Source organism: Caretta caretta, chromosome 3 (assembly GCF_965140235.1).
Source record: "Caretta caretta isolate rCarCar2 chromosome 3, rCarCar1.hap1, whole genome shotgun sequence".
NCBI classification, from domain to species: Eukaryota; Metazoa; Chordata; order Testudines; family Cheloniidae; genus Caretta; species Caretta caretta.
This window is the reverse complement of record NC_134208.1, coordinates 70,131,418-70,153,455: the sequence shown is the minus strand read 5'-3', so window position 1 is coordinate 70,153,455 and position 22,038 is coordinate 70,131,418. Positions and strand designations below refer to the sequence as shown.

General features: G+C 42.0%; 1 protein-coding gene across 4 annotated transcripts in view; it reads left to right on the top strand.

Annotated features, from left to right (window-relative positions):
- The window catches only part of MDN1 (midasin AAA ATPase 1), a 164,194-nt gene that overhangs the window by 25,468 nt on the left and 116,688 nt on the right, over nt 1-22,038 (top strand). For all 4 annotated transcript variants that reach the window (XM_075126578.1, XM_075126580.1, XM_075126579.1 and 1 more), the window contains exons 9-18: nt 2,172-2,286; nt 5,890-6,083; nt 10,712-10,793; nt 12,333-12,428; nt 14,223-14,335; nt 15,017-15,165; nt 15,246-15,306; nt 15,854-16,065; nt 18,149-18,252; nt 19,392-19,536. In XM_075126578.1, coding sequence (XP_074982679.1) covers nt 2,172-2,286; nt 5,890-6,083; nt 10,712-10,793; nt 12,333-12,428; nt 14,223-14,335; nt 15,017-15,165; nt 15,246-15,306; nt 15,854-16,065; nt 18,149-18,252; nt 19,392-19,536 — 1,271 coding nt within the window. The remainder of the gene's footprint in view (nt 1-2,171; nt 2,287-5,889; nt 6,084-10,711; nt 10,794-12,332; nt 12,429-14,222; nt 14,336-15,016; nt 15,166-15,245; nt 15,307-15,853; nt 16,066-18,148; nt 18,253-19,391; nt 19,537-22,038) is intronic.

The following is a 22,038-nucleotide window of genomic DNA, read 5'->3' as shown; positions in this document are numbered from 1 at the left end:
AACATAAAGTTCAGAGGGCTAGAATGCGATACACAGACTTTATTAGTCATAAAACATGTAAAAGAAATGCATTAAATATCGAACAGCCTTGCAGTAGGACTGGATCTATACTGTAGCATCTTATGCAATCATTACTTCAGCAAGATTGAAGGCTTTGTAGGTTAAAAGTAAGAAAGTCAACAAATATTCAGATTGGATGGTCCTTCATTTTCCTTTATGGAGAGTTTTTGGCTCAGAATGATATGTTCTGATTTTCATGTTGTTAAAACTAATATGTAAAATATTTGATTCTCACATTTTTGTAGTGCTTATGAAAGTTGGAAGAATACCGAAGTATATATAGTGCACCATTTAAAAGAATATTGTTGAGCAATATTTTTGCTATACTTTTTAAAACTTAAACAACTTTTTCCTACTGCTTATGTTTTCCTTCGAGAAAACATTTTCCTCCTGTTGATCATTGTTCAGGCTACGATTTACTCACGGGTATTTTTAGTAAAAGTCATAGGTCACAAGCAATAAAGAAAAATTCATGATCCCTGACCTGTCCATGACTTTTACTAAAAATACCCCTGACTAAATCCTGGGGGCTCTGGCCGCTCTGTGACTGCTGCTGGGGCAGTCCCCAGGGCCAGTCACACTGGCTGTTGTTCGGGCGGTCCCTGGGGCCGCCCCAGCAGCAGCTGATGTGGCTGGCCCTGGGGCCACCAGAGCAGCTGGCCTCTGAGCCAGCTGCTTGGGTGGCCCTGAGGTCAGCCACACTGGCCTCTGCAGAAGTCACGGAGCCTTAATTATTGTTTTTTATTTGGGAGCTTAACCCAATGTGCATATGTCTTGATATAGTAGAATTGTAAGCTCTGTTGATGTTACTCTGGTGCTTCACACCTCTTTGGCGGAGCTGTGTCAAAGTATTATTGGGACAGTCTCTAAATAGTCATGAGTGGGTTTCGTTTTCTTTAAATTGAAGGAGTGAATTTAAAAAAACAAGGATAGAATTTCAAGATGTGTAAGTAAAAGGCTGATAATCAGTTGCATGCACAGGACTGCTGCCATGGCGGGCATGGCATGGGCTTTGAAGGTGTGGGAGGTGTCTTAATGTGCAGCAGTAGGTTTTGCTGGTGCGACTTCCTGCTGCTATGGGAAGCCAGTAGATGGTGAGTTCAGAGAAAACTCTGTCAGGGAATTGAGTCAGGTGAGAAGATCCATGGGCAGCTCCTTGTTCATTCTTACACTGCTGCAAAGGAAAGTGGAAAAACAGGGCAAAAATGAGCGGTGTCTGGCAAGGAAGAAGGAGCAAAACAGGAGGCGGTAAAGATGGGGAGCAGTGAAAACTGGAGTAACAAGGGCGGAGAGAGTGACGAGAAAAGTGAGACCAAGACGGGGCGAGAAACAACTGGTGACAGTAATACAGTGGCAAACAAGCAGGGATCGGAGGACAAGGGCAGTGCCCTTTCTTGTATGTGTGAAATGTGATCTCTGCAACAGGAAATTCTCACTGATGCTATGTCTGAAGGAGCTCTTATGGATATTGGATATCTATGGATATTGAGGTCTGGAGCCATGGGGAAGAGCAATGTCCTCCCAGGCACTGTCTTGTCCAGACCTGACAGACTTTGCAGTTCACAGTTATAATTTCCCCTAGTCCACCTCTGCAGCTGCTTTGAGCCTAGACAGTGAAAGCACGGATCCTGCAGGAGCAATGGGAGTCAGCACAGAACTCGGAGTTAGGACAGATGCAGCAGCTATGTGTGTGGAGTTGAGAACTGGAGAGGATCTGGGAAGTGAGGAGATATAACTCCCCTCCTCATTCCAAGCCCCTCCCCTAGATAGGGCAGCAAACTTGGTAAGGGAAATCTCCAGGGTAGTTTGCTGCTGCTCTGGCTCTCTCCCTTCTGCATGTTTCTCTGTGGGAATAGGCAGTTTGGGCCAAAAGGAGAAATATACACCAGTAAGGGGTGGGTAATATGGAAAAGAGACAGGATGACATGCAGCTTCTGCTATGGACCCTAGAAGCCCTGTGCATTCAGATTAGACCAAGACAAATGTGCTAAACTTACTAGTTCTTTGAGGCATTGGAATAGTCCTATGGTAGAATATGGAATTTTAAATTCTTCAGTTAAACTATATGTAATAAGCTATATGACTCCATTGGGTGTGTTTGTTTAATTTAGAGTCTTCAGCTGTGGTGGTGGTTGGTACCGACAACAAAACAGTCATGCTACTCTTCTGGACAAGCATTGGACCAAAATTCGGATGGATAACATGAATAAAGCAGAACTCAAAGAGGTAGGTGGAGTAATGTTGTTATAGAGCACCAGACGTTGTTCCAGAGTTAAGGTTTACAACAGAGATTCCATAATAAGCCTGATTCTTGTTTTTGTTGTTCAAAATCCACAAAATAGTCATATTGGCTTCAAAATGGATAGGTTACATCTGGGGCAAAGGAATACTTATTCTACAAAGCTTGGAAGTGAATCAGAGAGAGATTTTGGGCAACCTCAAAATAGAACTGTTCAGCACAATTCTTAACATCTCTAGGGAATGTCTACTTTGGTTGAGCTTAGTATAGTACATCAAATGACTGCTGGAGAAGAAAGCTTCCATTTAAAAAGTAATTCTCTAGCCCTTTTCTTTGCAGATATAGACCTCAAAGTGCAATCTGAGTGTGAAGAAGGCTTGTCAATGGGAGGAAGACTTTTTTGGTTCTTTTTGTGCCCCTGCCCCTCCTCCCCGGCCCCCAATCAAAAGACTTGAGGGGAATTTTAACCCTTCTAATTCTCATGGAGGTGTAGAAGGGATCCACAAGCCTCTTAGGGTACATTTACGCTACAGTTAAACATCCATGACTGGCCCGTGTCAGCTGATTCATGCTTGCAGGGCTGTAAAATTGTGGTGCAGGCATTTGGGTTTGGGCTGGAGCCCAGGTTCTGGGACCCTCCCCATCGCGTTTCACAACATGACCTGGGGTTATGCCCTAATTTATCTCTAACTTGCCTCTGAATTGTCTCACTTCACTTGACCCATCTTCTACCAGGCCTTGCTTGACTGTTGTCAAGCCTGGTTTTAGGAAACCGATTTTTGGGCCTAGAGTAGATTCCGTTTGTTAGCAACCTCTTGGTTGCCAGCAAAAAGTTGCTATTGTCCAACAATTGCTAATAAGCAGAAAGTAGCTTTCTGAGGCAGCAGCCAGAGAAGGAAATGCTGGGATGTGCCTTCCCTGGGTGCAGCCCACAAACCTGCTTGTGGGCAGACAGCAACAAGGAGGGGGGCAGCAGCCCGAATACCAGGGTTTTCCAGGGAATAGGTGTACTGGGGGCTCATGGAGCTGCACGGTACCTCTCTCTGCATCCTTTGGCTCAGCATGTCCCAGCACTTTCTTCCCTATATGGAGTGCCCTGACAGGGTGCAGTCGGGAGAGTGCAGGTACCGGGAGAGATACCATGCAGCTCTGGCATCTGGGCTGCAGCAGCTTCCTCCCACTCTGCCTACAGCCTCCTCTCCCAGCCCACAGCCTGTTATCTCCTGTGTGGTCCCTGTGTGCAGGTTTGCAAGCTGCCATCCCAGAAGGAAGCTCTGGGACCAGCTGAGCACCAGCCACAGGCTCATTTGCACCGCTGCAGCCAGGGAAGGCAGGTCTCAGTACTTGATTCCCTATCTGCAGCTCTGCAAACCTGCATGCAGAGTGTGCTCGGCCCATCCCAGTGCTTCCTTGTGGGGCTGCATCCCTACAAACTTGCCTGAAGGTGGATCCTTTTTTCTCAAAAATACGGCTAATAAGCAGCATGCTGTTGCCAATATCCAAACCCCATTTACATTAAAATCAATTGGACGGGATTGGTTCCTGGCAAAACATTGTTATTAACTGGAAGTTGTTAATATCCAAGTTTCTATTAAGCAGAATCTACTGTACTTACATTTCAACACAGTTCTGTATAACATAAGCAAGCACCATAGAATCATAGAACTGAAAGGGACCTCGAGAGGTCATCCCCTGCACTCAAGGCAGGACTAAGTATTATCTAGACCACCCCGACAGATGTTTGTCCAACCTGCTCTTAAAAATCCCCAATGATGGAGATTCCACAGCCTCCTTAGGCAATTTATTCCAGTGCTTAACCACTTAGACAGTTCGGAAGTTTTTCCTAATGTCCAACCTTAACCTCCCTTGCTGCAATTTTAGCCCATTGCTTCTTGTCCTATCCTCAGAGGTTAAGAAGAACAATTTTTCTCCCTCCTCCTTGTAACAATCTTTTATGCACTTGAAAACTGTTACGTCCCCTCTCAATCTTCTCTTCTCCAGACTAAACAAATCCAATTTTTTCAATCTTCCCTCATAGGTCATATTTTCTAGACCTTTTAATAATTTTTGTTGCTTTTCTCTGGACTTTCTCCAATTTGTCTACATCTTTCCTGAAATGTGGTGCCCAGAACTGGACACAATGCTCCAGTTGAGGCCTAATCACCATGGAGTAGAGCGGAAGAATTATTTCTCGTGTCTTGTTTACCATATTCCTGCTAATACATCCCAGAAGTATGTTTGCTTTTTTTTTTTTTTTTTGCAACAGCGTTACACTGTTGACTCATATTTAGCTTGTGATCCACTATGAGCCCCAGATCCCTTTCCGCAGTACTCCTTCCTAGGTAGTCATTTCCCATTTTGTATGTGTGCAACTGATTGTTCCTTCCTAAGTGAAGTACTTTGCATTTGTCCTTATTGAATTTCATCCTATTTACTTAAGATCATTTCTCCAGTTTTTCCAGATCATTTTGAGTTTTAATTCTATCCTCCAAAGCAGTTGCAACCCCTCCCAGCTTGGTATCACCTGCAGATTTTATAAGTGTACTCTCTATGCCATTATCTAAATCACTGATGAAGATACTGAATAGAACCGGACCCAGAACAGATCCCTGCGGGATCCCACTCGTTATGCCCTTCCAGCATGACCGTGAACCACTGATGATTATTCTCTGGGAACAATTTTCCAACCAGTTATGCACCCATCTTATAGTAGCTCCATCTAGGTTGTATTTCCCTAGTTTGTTTATGAGAAGGTCATTCGAGACAGCATCGAAAGCCTTACTAAAGTCAAGATATACCACATCTACCCCTTCCCCCCCAATCCACAAGGCTTGTTACCCTGTCTAAGAAAGCTATCAGGTTGGTTTGACACAATGTGTTCTTGACAAATCCATGCTGAATGTTATTTATTACCTTATTATCTTCTAGGTGTTTGCAAATTGGTTGCTTAATTATTTGCTCCATTATCTTTCCGTTACAGAAGTTAAGCTGACTGGTCTGTAATTCCCCAGGTTGTCCTTATTTCCCATTTTATAGATGGGCACTATATTTGCCCTTTTCCAGTCTTCGGAATGTCTCCTGTCTTCCATGACTTTTCAAAGATAATTGCTATTGGCTCAGATATCTCCTCAGTCAGCTCCTTGAGTATTCTAGGATGCATTTCATCAGGCCCATGTGATTTGAAGACCTCTAACTTGTCTAAGTAATTTTTGACTTGGTCTTTCCCTATTTTAGACTCTGATCCTACCTCATTTTCACTGGCATTCACTATATTAGACGTCCAATCGCCACCAACCTTGGTGAAAACCGAAACAAAGGAGTCATTAAGCACCTCTGCCATTTCCACATGTTCTGTTGTTCACTTTCCCCCCTCGTTGAATAACAGGCCTACTCTGTCCTTGGTCTTCCTCTTGCTTCATCATTTTTATAGGCTACAAAAGTACTTAGCTTCTTTTTAAGACTGGATCCCCCCTTGCTAGTCTTTGTAACTTGGCCTCTTGGGGAGTGATTATCTGAGTATATCCTAATAAAACTTGCATGACCACTAGTTGGCTTTTGAGTTTATACAGATTGCAATTTCTGTTTCTCAGATTCTTCAGGGCAGATACCCCAACCTTGCTGCTGTGACTGATCGTCTACTAGACATTTATATTCAGCTGACTGGAGACAAGCATCAGACAACAGAAATCAGTTTTCCTGCCTGTGAGCAGGGAGTGGAAGATACATCAGAAATGAGAAAAGAAAACAAAAGGCCAAATCTGGAGGGAAGAGAACTCTCTCTGAGGTAGGTTTGTCCCTTACACATTTATTCAGAGAATATTTAGCCAGCGAGTGAAAGTTTACAGTAAACCTTGGCTTGGTTTGTGGTTTTTTCCTTGGGGAAAAACAATTAACATTATGAAACATAAGTTAAAAAATTAATAGTCTTGGAAAATTCTGTCATTCTTTTGTTTGTTTTAAAGTCATTTTTAATGCTTCGTAGCCCTCTGGAACTCTGAATCCAAAGGATGTAGAACTTCACTTTCTTGTGTAGTGTGGAATATAACTACTATGCAAGACTGACTGCATAATTTTGATTAAATGTAAAATGTCCTGAATGATTTGAACATCTTGGGATCAAGGGGTCAGAAATAAGAATTTAATATAAAGCCACAGGGATATTTCTCAATGCCTTTTTTAGCAAAATGTATACGGTCTAGTACAGGGGTGGGCAAACTTTTTGACTCGAGGACCACATTGGGGTTGCAAAACTCTATGGAGGGCTGGGTAGAGAAGGCTGTGCCTCTCCAAACAGCCTGGCCCCGCCCCCTATCCACCGTCTCCCACTTCCCATCCCCTGACTGCTCCCCGAGGAACCACTGACCCATTCAACCCCCCTGCTTCTTGTCCCCTGACTGCCACCTCCTGGGACCCCCCGCTCCTAACCGCCCCCCCCCCTGCTTCTTGTCCCCTGACTGCCACCTCCTGGGACCCCCCGCTCCTAACCGCCCCCCTGGGACCCTACCCCCTATTCAACCCCCCCTGCTCCCTGTCCCCTGACTGCCCCGACCCCTATCCACACCCCTGCTCTCTGACAGGCCCCCTGGGACTTCCACGCCTTTCCAGCCTGCCCCAGAACCTCTGCCCCATCCAACCATCAGCTGACAGGCTCCCCGGGACTCCCACACCTATCCAACTGCACCCTGTCCCTTGACTGCCCCCTGGCAGCTCCGGTCCCCTTACCATGGCGCTCAGAGCATTATATCTGGCAGCCGTGCCGCCCAGCCGGAGCCAGACATGCTGCTGCACTGCCCTGCAAGAGCATGCAGCCCCACCGCCCAGAGTGCTGCCCGCGTGGCGCTGTAGCTGTGGGGGACGGGGAACAGCCTGCCCGGCGGGGAGCTCAAGGACCGGGCAGGATGGGCCCATGGGCCGGATGTGGCCTGCGGGCCGTTGTTGCCCACCTCTGGTCTAGTAGGTAAGATTTGCTAATTACTACTAAAATTTCTTGTTGAAAAGGGACACAAATGAGATTAAGGGGTAACTAATGAATATTTTTTCAGCTGTATTCTTTATTTGCACATGAGATTAGTGCATCTTGGTGTTAAGCAATTGTTTATGGCATTCTAATCTATAGTTTGCTCAAAGAAGCCAATCCTGTAGCATACAATTATTTTATGGCTTTTTGTGACATAAGAACAGCCTTAGTGAGTCAGACCAATGGTTCATCTAGCTCAGTATCCTGTCTTCTGACAGTGGCCAATGCCAGGTGCTTCAGAGGGAATGAATAGAACAGGCAGTCATCAAGTAATCCCTCCCCTGTTGTCCACTTCCAGCTCTGGCAAACAGAGGGTAGGAACACTCAGAGCATAGGGTTGCATCCCTGACCATCCTGGCTAATAGCCATTGATGGACCTATCCATGAACTTATCTAGTTCTTTTTTGAACCCTGTTATAGTTTTAGCCTTCACAGCATCCCCTGGCAATGAGTTGACTGTGCGTTGTGTGAAGAAGTACTTCCCTTTGTTTGTTTTAAACCTGCTGCCTATTTTCATTTGGTGACCCCCTGGTTCTTCTGTTATGTGAAGGGGTAAATAACACTTCCTTATTCACTTTCTCCACACCAGTCATGATTTTATAGACCACTATCATATCCCCTCTTAGTTGTCTCTTTTCCAAATTTGAAAATTCCAGTCTTTTTAATCTCTCCTGACATGGAAGCTGTTCCATACTCCTAATCATTTTTTTTGCCCTTTTCTATGCCTTTTCCATTTCTGATATATCCTTTTTTTAAGATGGAGGAACCACATCTGCACACAGTATTTAAGGTGTGGCCTACCATGGATTTATATAGAGACATTATGATATTTTCTTTCTTATTATCTATCCCTTTCCTAATGGTTCCTAACATTCTGGTCACTTTTTTGACTGCCACTGTGCGTTGAGCAAATGTTTTTGGAGAACTATCCAAAATGACTCCAAGATCTCTTTCTTGGGTGGTAACAGCTAATTTAGACCCCATGATTTTGTATGCATAGTTGAAATTTCCAAAATGCGTTACTTTGCTTATATCAACATTGAATTTTATCTGCCATTTTATTGTTCAGTCACCCAGTTTTGTGAGATCCCTTTGTGAGATCTTTGCAGTCTGCTTTGGACTTAACTATCTTGAGTAATTTTGTATCATCTTCAAATTTTGCCACCTCACTGTTTACCCCCTTTTCCAGATCATTTATAAATATGTTGAACAGCACTGGTTCTAGTACAGACCCCTGGGGACACCACTATTTACCTCTCTCCATTGCAAAAACTAACCATTTATTTCTACCCTTTGTTTCTTTTCTTTTAAATGGTTACTGATCCATGAGCGAGCCTTCCCTCTTATTCCATGACTGCTTAGTTTACTTAAGAGCCTTTGGTGAGGGACCTTGTCAAAGGCTTTCTGAAAGTTTTAAATACATTAAATCCACACAACCCTCTTTGTCCGCATGTTTGTGTGACTCCCTTGAAGAATTCTGATAGATTGTTGAGGCATAATTTCCATTTACAAAAGCCATGTTGACTCTTCCCCAACAAATTGTATTCATCTGTGTTTCTGATAATTCTGTTCTTTAATATAGTTTCAACTAATTTGCCTCTTACTGAGTTAGGCTTACTGGCCTTTAATAGCCAGAATCGCCTCAAAAAATTGGCGTCACATTAGCTGTCCTCCAGTCATCTGCTACAGAAGCTGATTTAAATGATAGATTACATACCACAGTTAGTAGTTCTGCAGTTTCATATATGGGTTCCTTCAGAACTCTTTTGTGAATACCATCTGGTCCTGGTGACTTATTACTGTTTATCAATTTGCTCCAAAACCTCCTCTAATGACACCTCAATCTGGGACAGTTCATCAGATTTGTCATCTTAAAAAGAATGGCTCAGGTTTGGGAATCTCCCTCACATCCTCTGTAGTGAAGACTGATGCAAAGAATTAATTCAGTTTTTCTCCAATGGCCTTATCTTCCTGGAGCACTCCTTTAGCACTCAATCATCCAGTGGCCCCACTGATTGTTTAGAAGGCTTTCTGCTTCTGATGTACACTTTTTTTTTCTGTTAGTATTTGAGTCTTTGGCTAGTTGCGCTTCAAATTCTTTTTTGGCCTGTCTAATGATTGTTGGATTTTCCTCTTTCTTCTCACATCAAGCACCCAAAATAGTTGTACTGAGTTATATAATCAGTATTATTTCATGAAAAAATATGCAAATACTAGATATATGGTAGTGCAGAGTAGCCTTGGAGTGTGATAGAAATGGCCTTTATTAAAAACATAGCCATTTGCGCGCTTAATATTAGTCATGAACATTGTCATCAGAAACATGTTTGCTTTATTCTGAAGTTCAGAAGGAATGAGGTTTTGGCAAGCAACTTGAGCTTTGAAAAGATTTTTCTTATAAATTACTCAATTGCAAAATCAAGCTTTTTGTAATAACTTTGTTTATCTAGAATTGTTAATGTGGTATGTATGTCTGGCTGTTTCTGATAGTTTGCTAGTACTTTGCCAAAATAGACATTGTGGCTCTTTAAGTACAGTAGAACCGCACAGCTACAAAAACCGAAGTTATGAACTGACCAGTAAACCACAGGCCTCATTTGGAACTGACAGTACGGAATCAGGCAGCAGCAGAGACCAAAACAAAGAAAGGAAAAAAAAAAAGACAAATACAGTACAGTACTGTGTTAAAGGTAAACTGCTAAAAAAAGGGAAAGCATCGTTTTTCTTCTGCATAGTAAAGTTTCAAAGCTGTATTAAGTCAATGTTCAGTAGTAAACTTCTGAAAGAACAACCATAACATTTTGTTCAGAGTTACGAACATTTCAGAGGCCTTGTCTACACTACGGGGATAAATCGACCTAAATTATGCTACTCCAGCTACGTAGATTAGGTCGATTTACTGTGGTGTGTACACCACACTGCATCAATGGGAGATGCTCTCCCGTCAATTTAACTTACTCCTCTCATTCCAGTGGAGTACCGGAGTTGACCAGAGAGCTCTCTGCAGTTGATTTAGCGGGTCTTCACTAGACCCGGTAAATCAGTGGTGGGCCGCCTGTGGCCCATGGGCCACAGGTTGCCCACCACTGCACTAAATCAACCCCCACTGCATTGATCACAGCAGCGTTGATGTAGACATGGCCAGAGTTATGAACAATCTCCATTCCCGAGGTGTTCGTAACTCTGAGGTTCTACTGTAGTCATTTGCACTTTGGAGTACACATCCCACTTCTGTGATACCTTCATGTGTACATTTAAAAAGTAAAATGAAATCTGAATGAAAATAAAATCTAGTTACCAGCAGGGAGAGTAATTGGACTGAATTGAGGAAAGAAGAGCTGTGTATTACTGTTCAGCTGTATCCAACATATGGCTTCCTCTCTCTCTTGTCTTAGAGATTTATTGAATTGGTGCGGCAGGATTGCCTACAACTTTGACAGCTCTTCCTCAACTACTGCAGTGAATATTTTTCAGGAGGTACAGTAAGACTCAATCCATTTTACAGTTGTTCACTAAGGATGTTGGTGTTGGCCCTTAAGGCATAAAGCAAGACTCATTTTAAAAAAATAGTGCTGCCTTGAACAGATTCTAGTTGGAGTGATGGATGCAGTAACAGAGCCCATAGGCAACTCTATGGTCTTAGACATCTTGGACCTGGAAAAGGTCTTTGTGTAGTAACGTACTGAATTTCTCTCTGATCAACTTACTGGAATATAAAATATATGATGGTGTGGTGTGACGTAAGTTTTAGTGGTGTGAGTTTGGGATGGCACATTGCTGGTGAGTGGCAAAGTTATGTGTTATGCATATCATCTCAAATGCGTGCCAGTAGTGCATCCTATGTGCTACAAAAACACAACTTTAGGAATATTTTAATGTCTTTTCTTTAAAAAAATATAAGTTTCTATATCCCCCACCTATGACCCAGAGGCCTTTAGCTACTCTAAATCCAACTTATGCAGGACTCAAAGGAAGGGAGAAATTAAAACGAATACATGTAAAACACCTCTCAAAGCAGCCTGTTTTTTAAACAAAAAAATGTTGTTTTAAAGTCTGATAGCCTGGGGCACCTCCAGGGCTATATGCAAACACTGAGCTCATCAGGAAGAGGCAGACCTTCCCTCTCCCATGATGACAAGATTCTGTTTTTGGCATTGCTGAGACTTTAAGGCTGTGATGCTTATATTTAGAATTGCTTACTGGGCAGCTCAGGACAGGTTTTTTACCCTTGGCCTGGGGTGGTGATGGGTTACATGTTTTGGTATAGTAAAGATGCATTTCCTGGCTCATTTAAAAAAGTAAAGATTGGTTGCTCTTTGAAGTTGCCAAGAGATTTGCAATGTTAGAATAAGTCCTTGGGAGATGAATTTGTGGGCAAGTGATACAGTGGTAGCCTGTTGTAACTTTATTTCACAGGTCTATTAAATTTTAAATTTAAATTTAAATATTAAATTTATCACATGCTTCTGTGTGTATCCATAGAAGCAGGTATGTGGAGGTGATGCCATGTGTAACACACCTTTGAACCTCACCTGTGCTTTTCCATTACAAGACTTACTCTAACATTTCAAATTCCTCAGCCATTTCAAATGTCATTTGTTCTTTTTGGCAAGTGATTAAAAATGGTTTCCTTTCTCCAAATGTGGAATTTTCCCTATGTATTAACCTGGCTTGTTATGTAGAACTGGTATTGTCCAGTCATGCCTCGGGGTAGCTTTAAGGTGTGGTATCTTGTGACCCATGAGGAGATGCTTATCACCCAAGAAGATTCTAAAGGTGTGACACTCCCAGGTATAGAAATGTTATTTTAAGTAATTACAGGGTTTTTAGGGTTCTTTCTGAACTTTGTGTAGTTGGACTCATGGGGTCAGATCCAAAGTCCACTAAAATCAATAAAAAGAATCCTACTGACTTCAGTGAGCTCTTGATAAGGCCCAGGGTACGTGAAGTGTAGTGATTACTGTCAAGTTACAACATATTAATTGAAAATGTGGTGGTGTTTTTTTCCTTTGACAGGCATTAGACTGTTTCACAGCTATGCTGTCCAAGCAAGGGAGCAGGCAGAAAATGGCAGAAATTATTGGAAGCAAACTAAACATTTCCAAGAAAAAGGTATATTGAGAAATGGTTAGCGTGGCCTTTATTTAAAATATTCTAAATTGTTCAATAAATGAATGGTAAAAGATGACTTTTTGCCTGGATGAAACTATTTAATTTCATAGTTACAGGCATAAGTAAAACTGGTTATTCATGTGCAACAAAATGCTGACGCTGATGCTGTTTTAGCTTTTTAGGATAGATACAGTTTGAAAAAATGTATGTATAAGAATGCTTCTCAGTCTAGGTATTAAAGTAATATTAGTCTTAGAGACCCTCCTTAAAAGGACAGATAGTGTATTTGAATTTTTTGGAAATGACTAATTTAAGAATATCCAGGCTTTACACTTCTTAGACTAAATTTTTAAAAATTCTTTTTTTCCCTGCTGTTCAGCTGATGTTTAGAATCGTCTTTGAACAGGGCCCAAGAGCAGCAGCACATACTTGGGCTCCCTCTTCCCCTTCCTGTCTGTGCTCATGACTGCTTTTTGACTCTCCAGTTATAGTTTCAGCCTTGCCACTAAAGCCTCTTTTAAAGGGCCTGGGGACAGTGGCGCTTAAATGCTTTTTATGGGGGGGGTTGAAAGCCAGCAGAACTATCCCCAAACTTTTTACCTCGTGCCGACACCCCCCTCCCTCCCCGCCTCCCCCAGGCTGAGGCTGGGAGCAGGGTTGTGTCTCCAGGAGTAGGGGACAAGGACATGGATGAGGGGGCCGAGGCTGGGTCCATGGCTGGGGGCAGGTGCAGGGCCAGTAGCAGAGTCCCGTGTGTGGCACTGGCAGCTGGGACCCCACATGCACGGCTGGGAGGGGGGCCGGCAGCTGGGACCCCTGGGCATGGGGCCAGCAGCCATGATGCGGGACCCCGCATGCATGGCCAGGAGTGGGGCTGGCAGCTGGGACCCCGCGTGCGCAGCTGGGACCCTGCATAAAACCTGGGGGTACTGCAGCACCCCCGCGCCTCTACTTCCCATGCCTGTGCCTGGGGAAGAGTATAAATGTGAACTCCCTCCAGATCAGTGTGCAGGTGTTCTCATCATGCTAATGAATGAGAAACAAAGGCCAACTGACAATCTATAAAACAGTGAAGTTGATTAGCACTGTCAGATGCACAAAGCAAACAGAAAGTGTGTTTCCTCTAGTCTTTCACTGATGATTTACTTGGATAACTTACAACATTTTCAGATAAAAGTGTGATCTTCCTCTCTTCCTATCTCCATCCTTTACCCCAAAGTTGACAGTATCCCTCCTTTGCAGCCTTCTTTAGTGAATGAAAACTTTAGAAGATCTTTGAGAAGAATTCAAAATGTCAAATATATATATACAGATTTTTCTGTTCACTTCCCTCATTCCCCATTGTTTAAGTATAGGAACAGAAGAATCTGTAACTGCCATGAATATCCTATTGAGACAGACATCCCACTCAGTGCCTCTATACACAAATAATATTATGCCTCACCCAAAAAGCTGTTTGCTTTCCTGCTTCAGCAGAGCACACGTTAAACTAATTAGATTCTGATACAGGTTTAAGTAATTGATTAGCAAAGAGATTGACAAAATAGACCCATAATGACATAGGTTCCATAAGAAGTACAGAGAGAAATCAATACTTGTCCAATGGGAGGAAGGAGTGGAACTTGGAAGATTCTTAAGTCTTCTAAGTGATGAGGATTCAAAATGTGTTCATGAGCAAATGAGCTTGTTACACAATGATACTAGATGAACAGAAAATGTACAGGCTGTGTTCTTTGCATAAAGTACCAGGCAGAATTATGATATACCGTGGAAATAATGGTGCTTTCTATTTAGGCAGAGTTCTATTGTCAGCTTCATAAACCAGAAATTCTAATAAGGGAACATGAAGTCGCTGTGGGAAGAGTGCGGCTCTTGCGGAAGCAAACTCAGGCACTTCTTATACAAAGGTAAAGATGACTGTAGTTCACCCTTCCTGTACCTTTTTCCCTGGGAGCTATACATTTTATGTTGGAGTCGAACGTATTGAAAGCTAAAGTATAAAAGTTGCATGTTAAGGGAGTCTGACAACATCATTTTAAGCAAAAGAAGAAGGCTGTTTGTTTTGATATCAGAATCTTATATCAGGACTGAGATGTCAGCATGGCATCTCTAACAAACGAAGGATGGAGATTCTCTGTATCTTTTAAATTAAAATATCCTGAAATCAGGCTAGAGCTGGAAATGTCTGGGAAGGTGTTGAGTGGTGACAACAGCAAATCTGACTTGGTGAAGGGAGCATTTGAAGGATGTAGCAATGAAAGCTGTTTTGGTGGCAGTAACTCAGGTGGTAGGGAAGAGGGAAGTGTAAAAACCAAGGATTCTTGTGAGAAGCCCAAATTTCTTTAATATAATCAATAAAAAGTTGTTAACGAAAAAGTCTAGATTTCTGAGTTGTAAATAGAGAAAACAAACACTGGTGTGTCTAATCTGGTATTTAAACGCACATCTTGGAACTGTTTTTGTTAGACATATTTTCTTATTTAAAAGTCAAAACTTTAGTTGCAACCCTAAGGGGAAAAAAATTAAAATTGAAGTGAGAGTTTCTTGAGGTACCTTGTCCTTAACAGCTGCTTTCTCTGGCTTGGCAGGGAGAAGCAAAACTTTGCTGCCACACGCCCATCTTCGGTACTGATTGAACAGCTTGCGATGTGTGTTGACAAAGGAGAGCCTGTGCTATTGGTGGGTGAAACAGGAACTGGCAAAACCTCGACTGTCCAATACCTTGCTCATATTACAGGTATAATAAAGTATAAATATTCCACTTTGTACAGAGGCAATAGAAAATACACAAATGATGACTTTTTCTTTTGTTTCAAGGACACCATTTGAGGGTTATCAATATGAACCAACAGAGTGACACTGCAGATCTGCTTGGGGGGTGAGTCGTTGAATTAGTTGATATAGCATGGACTGAAAATGTATTAAAGCAAGCTTTCATTCAAGCATATTTGATTATAAACACAACTGAACTATAGTGTAACTTATAAAAATGGGTAACCAAGTAGGTGTTTCAGTGAGCAGGAATCCTGCTATCACCACTCGCATTCAAGAGCTTGTGCTCTTAAATGGCTTAATTTAGTTCTGTGGACAAGTGTGCAAGCCACAGCTGCTAAAATAAAAAGCCAAAGTTGCCTAGTATATATAGTTATCGAAATATCTACTAGGTATTTTGGCTGATAGTAGCGAGGGTGGATTGCCTATTAGAGCCGTACGGTTAGTATAAAATCGCTTTCTAAGGAGCATGTATGCATTTGCCATTTCAAATCTAATAAACCTTAGTTTATAATTGTTTGTTCTGAATTTCTATGTGACCTCATAACATCTGCAGTTCAGGGACACAAATTTTGTCAAATTTCACAGGAGCAGAGGGGAGCTGGCATTTGGCCATGAAACAAGTAACTAATTTCTCTCTTGGTCCTGCACAGCTATAAGCCAGTGGATAACAAATTGATTTGGCTGCCCTTACGAGAGTCTTTTGAGGAACTCTTCTCTCAGACGTTTTCCAGGAAGCAAAATCAAACTTTCTTGGGTCATATCCAGACGTGTTACAGACAGAAACGTTGGCATGATCTACTCAAATTAATGCAGCATGTTCACAAATCAGCTATTAATAAGGAAGCAAAAGAAAACACATCAGGTAAGAATTCAACCTAAGCAAGCACTCATCATCAACAGTTAACTGTTGCAGAAGGTAAAAGTTGTGGTGGTCAGTTCCTTGTCTGCTGATTTGCACAACTTCATCTTCTCTGGCCTTGTAAATGCAATCTTGGCCCTCTCTTCTTATCTATTTAAAATGCTGCTGTAGTGATCATTTTCCAAGCCTGTCGCTTTGATCAGGTCACTCCTCTCTTTGCATCCCTCCACCGGCTTCCCCTTCTCTAGCGCATCAAACATAAACTGCTTGTCTTCACTTCCAAGGCCTGTCACAGCCTCTCACCACCTTACCTATCATCTCTCAGTAGCTATCGAAATCGAGACATCCACTACTTATCAGGCCGTGATGCCAGCCTCCATCACCCACTTGTTCAATTTTCAAACAAGCTCTTCCATGCTTCTTCCTATGCTGCCCTCATACTTAGGAGGAGCTTCTCATAAACATCTGCAAGGCTACCTCATTGTCCTCGAACAGATCCTTCCTTAAAACTTCCCTGTGCTGTCATGCCTACAGAAAACTTGACAACCGATAGGCCACTGGTGTGCTGAGACCACTGCCTATCATGCTGAAAAATGTCTTGTAGTTCTCTTGCTCTGCCCCGTCTGTTAGTTTGTCTGTCCATCTATTGGCTTTTGTCTTGCACTTAAATTGTAAGCTGTCTGGGATGTGGACCATTTTTTGTTCTATTTTTGAACAGCGCCTAGCACTATGGGGTCCTGGTTCATGACTGGAGCTGCTGCACACTATAGTAATACATATAATTAATAATAATAATTTTAACTTTCATTTGGTGCGGGCCAAACTGAATTAATTATGTACATTTTCTTGCCCTTCCTTTAGCTGGTTCTCCTCAGCTATGCAGGTACTAAAGAAAGCACTAGCCTAAACGGGGGTGAGCATTCTTCAGGGGAGTGTTAAAGACCTTTCCTGCTTCAGCAGAGCACAGATTAAACTAACTAGATTCTGATATAGGTTTAAATAATTGATTGGCTTTCAGGGGAGTGTTAATAATCCTCAAAGACAAAAAAAAACAAAACGTGATTGAAGTCCCAATGCAAATGAAAAGTAATGCACAATAGAAAATAAAACTTACAAAGCTAACCACGTCTGACATTGTGATGAACACTCTTACCTCAGGCAGTGACTTGATCAAAAACCAGACATTATGACGGATGAGTAACAGTATTAGAATATCATCAAGAAACCTAGTTTGTGGACCCCATTCAGTTACAAGAGTGTTTATTCTCAATTTCCTCCCTCCCCAAATAGGTTTTGCAGATTACATCATTTCCTGCAGCACCACTTACTGTCTCACTGGATTGGAAAGTACATTATTTCTGATACTATTGAATGTGTCAGCAAGAGGCAGTGGTGAGCTGGAGCCAGTTTGCACCGGTTCACATGAACCGGTTGTTAAATTTTGAAGCCTGTTTAGAACCGGTTGTTTAAGGGGTGGGGAAGCTCAGGCGGGACGGACAGGATGTGGCCCGCGGGACCGTCCTGTCTGTCCCGCCTGAGCTCTCGGCTGGGGAGGTTCCCATGTGAATTTTTACTGACCCGACGGCACTCCGAGTCTTCGGCGGCACTTCAGCGGCGGGTCCTTCACTCGCTCCGGGTCTTTGGCGGCATTTTGGCGGCGGGTCCTTCAGTGCCGCCGAAGACCCGGAGGGACTGAAGGACGTGCTGCCGAAGTGCTGCTGAAGACCCGAAGCGAGTGAAGGAACCGGTTCTTGAGCTTCTGGCAGCTCATCACTGGCAAGAGGCTGCTCCTAAGCTGGGAGACTTTTGCATGAATAGCAGGTTGATTATACTCATGAAATACAATTTTAAGCTCTTAGAACATTTTAAAAATGCATTTGAACAAAACTATAACAGTTCCTTGTTTTAATTCATGGGATCTAAACTGCAAAACTTGAGTATTTTCTTCTCCTTATGAGTTCAGCTAAGCTCCATCTTATTGCATTATATTCCATGGCTGCAGTGGCTTCACAAAATCCAGTGTTATAGCAATGTGTTTTATGCCATCATTCTGATGTTACAAAAATCAAATTTGTTTTTCTTGTAGGCTCACCACTGAAAGAAAAGTGGGAAGCATTTGGTCTTAGACTTAACCATGCCCATCAACAGATGAAAATGACAGAAAATTTTCTGGTGTTTGCATTTGTAGAGGTATTTAGATATTTCAATATGACATTGGGCTAGGAAAGTGGGGGGCAGTATTTACAGTTACAATTAACCAATATTATAAGATAATTAGGTGTACTGACAAGTCTTTTTATGAAGCAAAAACTTTACAAACAGTGGTGGTGTGGACTTGGATGCACTATTTTTCCTTGAGGCTGGGATGGCTAGAAAGAGTTTGTTTGGTTGTAAAGCAACATATTGATGGTCTGATGAAAGCTATACTTGCTTTGACACGAGAATATCAATAATGCTCATATCGTCAATTCTGGTACACCATGTTAGAAAAGCAACTTTGGGAAAACTTGAGCTGAAAATCAGGTTTAGCGGGATAAATGGCTGCACTAAATTTTCCAACAGAATATCTAGATAATCATAATTTTGTATTTTTAGCTTCAAGTATCTACAAAGACTTTTATAAATGGTTCAAGTGAACTGCATTAGATTTTTAGTTGTTATCATTTCCCAAATTCTTGTTGATGTTGTAAATTATTGTTCCTTGTAATTTTATTAACTTGATTAATAGTGTACATTCAAAGTATATTTGAGTTGTCTAAATTCTTGACAAGTCATTTAATTAAAAAAAAAAAAAATCTTACTGAAAAACGTACCACTTGGTCTAAGTAGGTTTTCAATTAGCAGTGCGTAGTTTTGGCTGAGAAACAAATGACCATAGTTTTCACAAGGTTGGCATCACAAAAACGGCAAATTGGTTTATTCCTATAGTAGTGCTGACACTGGTGCTTAGACAGCACCGTAATGAGTACACTGAAAAATAACTAATCCCGGTGCACAAACCAGAACATTTAACTCTGCTAGAAATGAGTGTGCAAGAACAAATGAGGGAACTTTTTGAAAGCATGAGGATAACATGATCTCTAATATTGGAGAGTGAAAAAACAGTTCTCTGATTTTTCCCTCCCTCTCCCCTCCCTCCTGCTTGCATACGAACTGCTGGCCAAGAGAGAGGGAGGTACAGCTCTCACTGAAGTGGAATTTGATTTTTCCATTCATCTAGACAATCCACAGATTACAAGATAGGGTGTAATTCGTGTTCACAGCTTCACCAGATGTTTCATATATCCTCAACGTTAAATAGCTAACATTGAATGGGTCCCACTTTTTAGGGTACTCTGGCACAAGCGGTGAAGAAAGGAGAGTGGATTTTACTGGATGAGATTAATTTGGCTTCAGCAGAGACTTTAGAATGCCTGAGTGGCTTGCTAGAAGGATCATCTGGCTCACTGGTGTTACTAGACAGAGGAGACACAGGTACTATTAGTATGTTTGTTTGTGCTGTACTTTGGTGTCTGGCAACAATGTACTTTATAAGTGTGTATGTAAGGCAAATTGTGGGACATATGAGATGGTTTGGATTGCAGTGGCACCAGAATGCTGATGACATTCAGCTCTGTCATACTTGGTGGGTAGTGAAGCTTGACTGCAAGTGTCTAGCTAAGATCAGGACTTGAATAAGATGATGTGGCAGAAGTGATCCTGAAGTAGTGGAAGTAATCTGTAGGGTAATGCCCATGTGTTTTGTTACTTTGATGTGCAACGTTGGGATCCTGTTCCGTTATTGACTGGTTCAGAATATCCACCTAGTAGCTGAGGCCACAAATGCTTTTTTCCATCTGTTTTACTGGAAGGCTGATACTGACTGTTTAAGAGAAAAGTATGTATCCTCTTGTCACCATTACAAACATTAATAGAACCATAAAATTTATAATTGGAAGGGATGTCATCAAATCCAGCCCCTGCTCTGAGGCTAGACCAGCTCTGACATGTGTTTGTCCAACCTGTTCTTAAAAACCTCCAATGATGGGGAGTCCATTACCTCCCTTAGAAGTCTATTCTAGAGCTTAACTTCCCTTATAGGTGGAAAGCTTTTCCTAATATCTAACCTAAATTTCTCTTTCTGAGGATTAAGCCCATTACTAGTCCTACTATGGTATGTATCTCTTAAATCAGTTTCTGTACCAGGTGGCTGGAGGATAGCTAATGTGACACCATTTTTTTAGGCTGATAAGCCTAACTTGAGTACCACACAAATTGGTTGAAACTATATTAAAGAATAGAATTATCAGACACACAGATGAATACAGTTTGTTGGAAAAGAGTCAATATGGGTTTTGTAAAGGGAACATGCCTCACCAATCTATTAGAATTCTTTGAGGGGCTCAACAAACATGTGGACAAGGGTGATCCAGTTGATATAGTGTATTTGGACTTTCAGAAAGCCTTTGGCAAGGTCCCTCACCTAAGGCTCTTAAGCAAAGTAAGCAGTCATGGAGTAAGAGGGAAGGTCCTCTCTTGGATCAGTAACTGGTTAAAAGGCAGGAAATAAAGGATAGGAATAAATGGTCAGTTTTCAGAATGGAGAGAGGTAAATAGTGGTGTCCCCCAAGGATCTGTACTGGGACCAGTGCTGTTCAACATATTCATAAATGATCTGGAAAAAAGGGGTAAACAGTGAGATGGCAAATTTGCAGATGATACAAAACTACTCAAGATAGTTAAGTCCAAAGCAGAATGTGAAGAGTTACAAAGGGATCTCACAAAACTGAGTGACCGGACAACAAAATGGCAGATGAAACTTAGCGTTGAAAAATGCAAAGTAATGCATTTTGGAAAACACAGTCCCAACTGTATGTACAGAATGATGTGGTCTAAATTAGCTGTTACCACTCAAGAAAGATCTTGGCGTCACTGTGCATAGTTCTCTGAAAACATCTGCTCAATGTGCAATGGCAGTCAAAAAAGCTAACAGAATGTTAGGAACCATTAGGTAAGGGATAGATAATAAGACAGTAAATATCATAATGCCCGTATATAAATCCATGATACGCCCCTATCTTGAATATTGCATGCAGATCTGGTCACCAGAATCCTCCATGAATTTTATCTTTTTTTTTTTTTTTTGCTCTTTTCTGGACTCTTTCCAGTTTGTCCACATCTTTCCTAGTATAGAGCCCGGTTAAAGTTATTTCACTTCTGGATTAGATTACAGCTGTGTGCTGTTCTTGTGGTTTAGCTTGAAGACCATGCAAACATCAACTCATGCAGAATGCAGCTGCCAGTTTACATAACAGTGCTTCTCACTGTTCTGTAGCAACAAAGTCATCTGAATTGGCCAACTCCCCCTCCCATATAGCTTAAAATAATCATTGCAGAATTTTTCCTCCATAAGGAGTGAAAGGCAAATGCACTGGCAGTATGACTTCACCTCTTTATGTGAGAGGAGAAGTAGTACTTACATGAAGGCCCCAGTGTCTTCAGTCTTCAGAAATTGCTGTTGCTCTTGCTCTTAGCCTCTCTTTTTGAACAGATGTCTGGAGCATCCCTGAATAAGAATTTCATGTCTCTAGAGGTGATGCAGAAGGAACTCCGTACGTTGGGCAGACAGTATAGTGTATAGCATACTGGTCTGAGACTGTGATGACCTGGCTACAGTTCCCAGCTCTGCCTCTGGCTTGCTAGGTGATCCTTCCCTAACTGTGGACCCTACTGGTGTGCACTAAAAGTACTAGATTAAAGTGCTAGTACTAGGGAACTTTCAGTGTACACCTACAGGGTCTACATGGACTAATTAATGCACAACATGCCAGTGCACTTTAGAAATCACATCCCCTGTAGTGGTCATTACCCCAAGGTTGTAGATATGTCCTAACTCACCAGACCAGGTGAATCGCTAAAGTCTTAAACAGTGGCATTGTAGTTAAAAGAGGATGCAGGATAGCAATGAGTGGTAGAGAGGAGGGGGACTTAAACTGT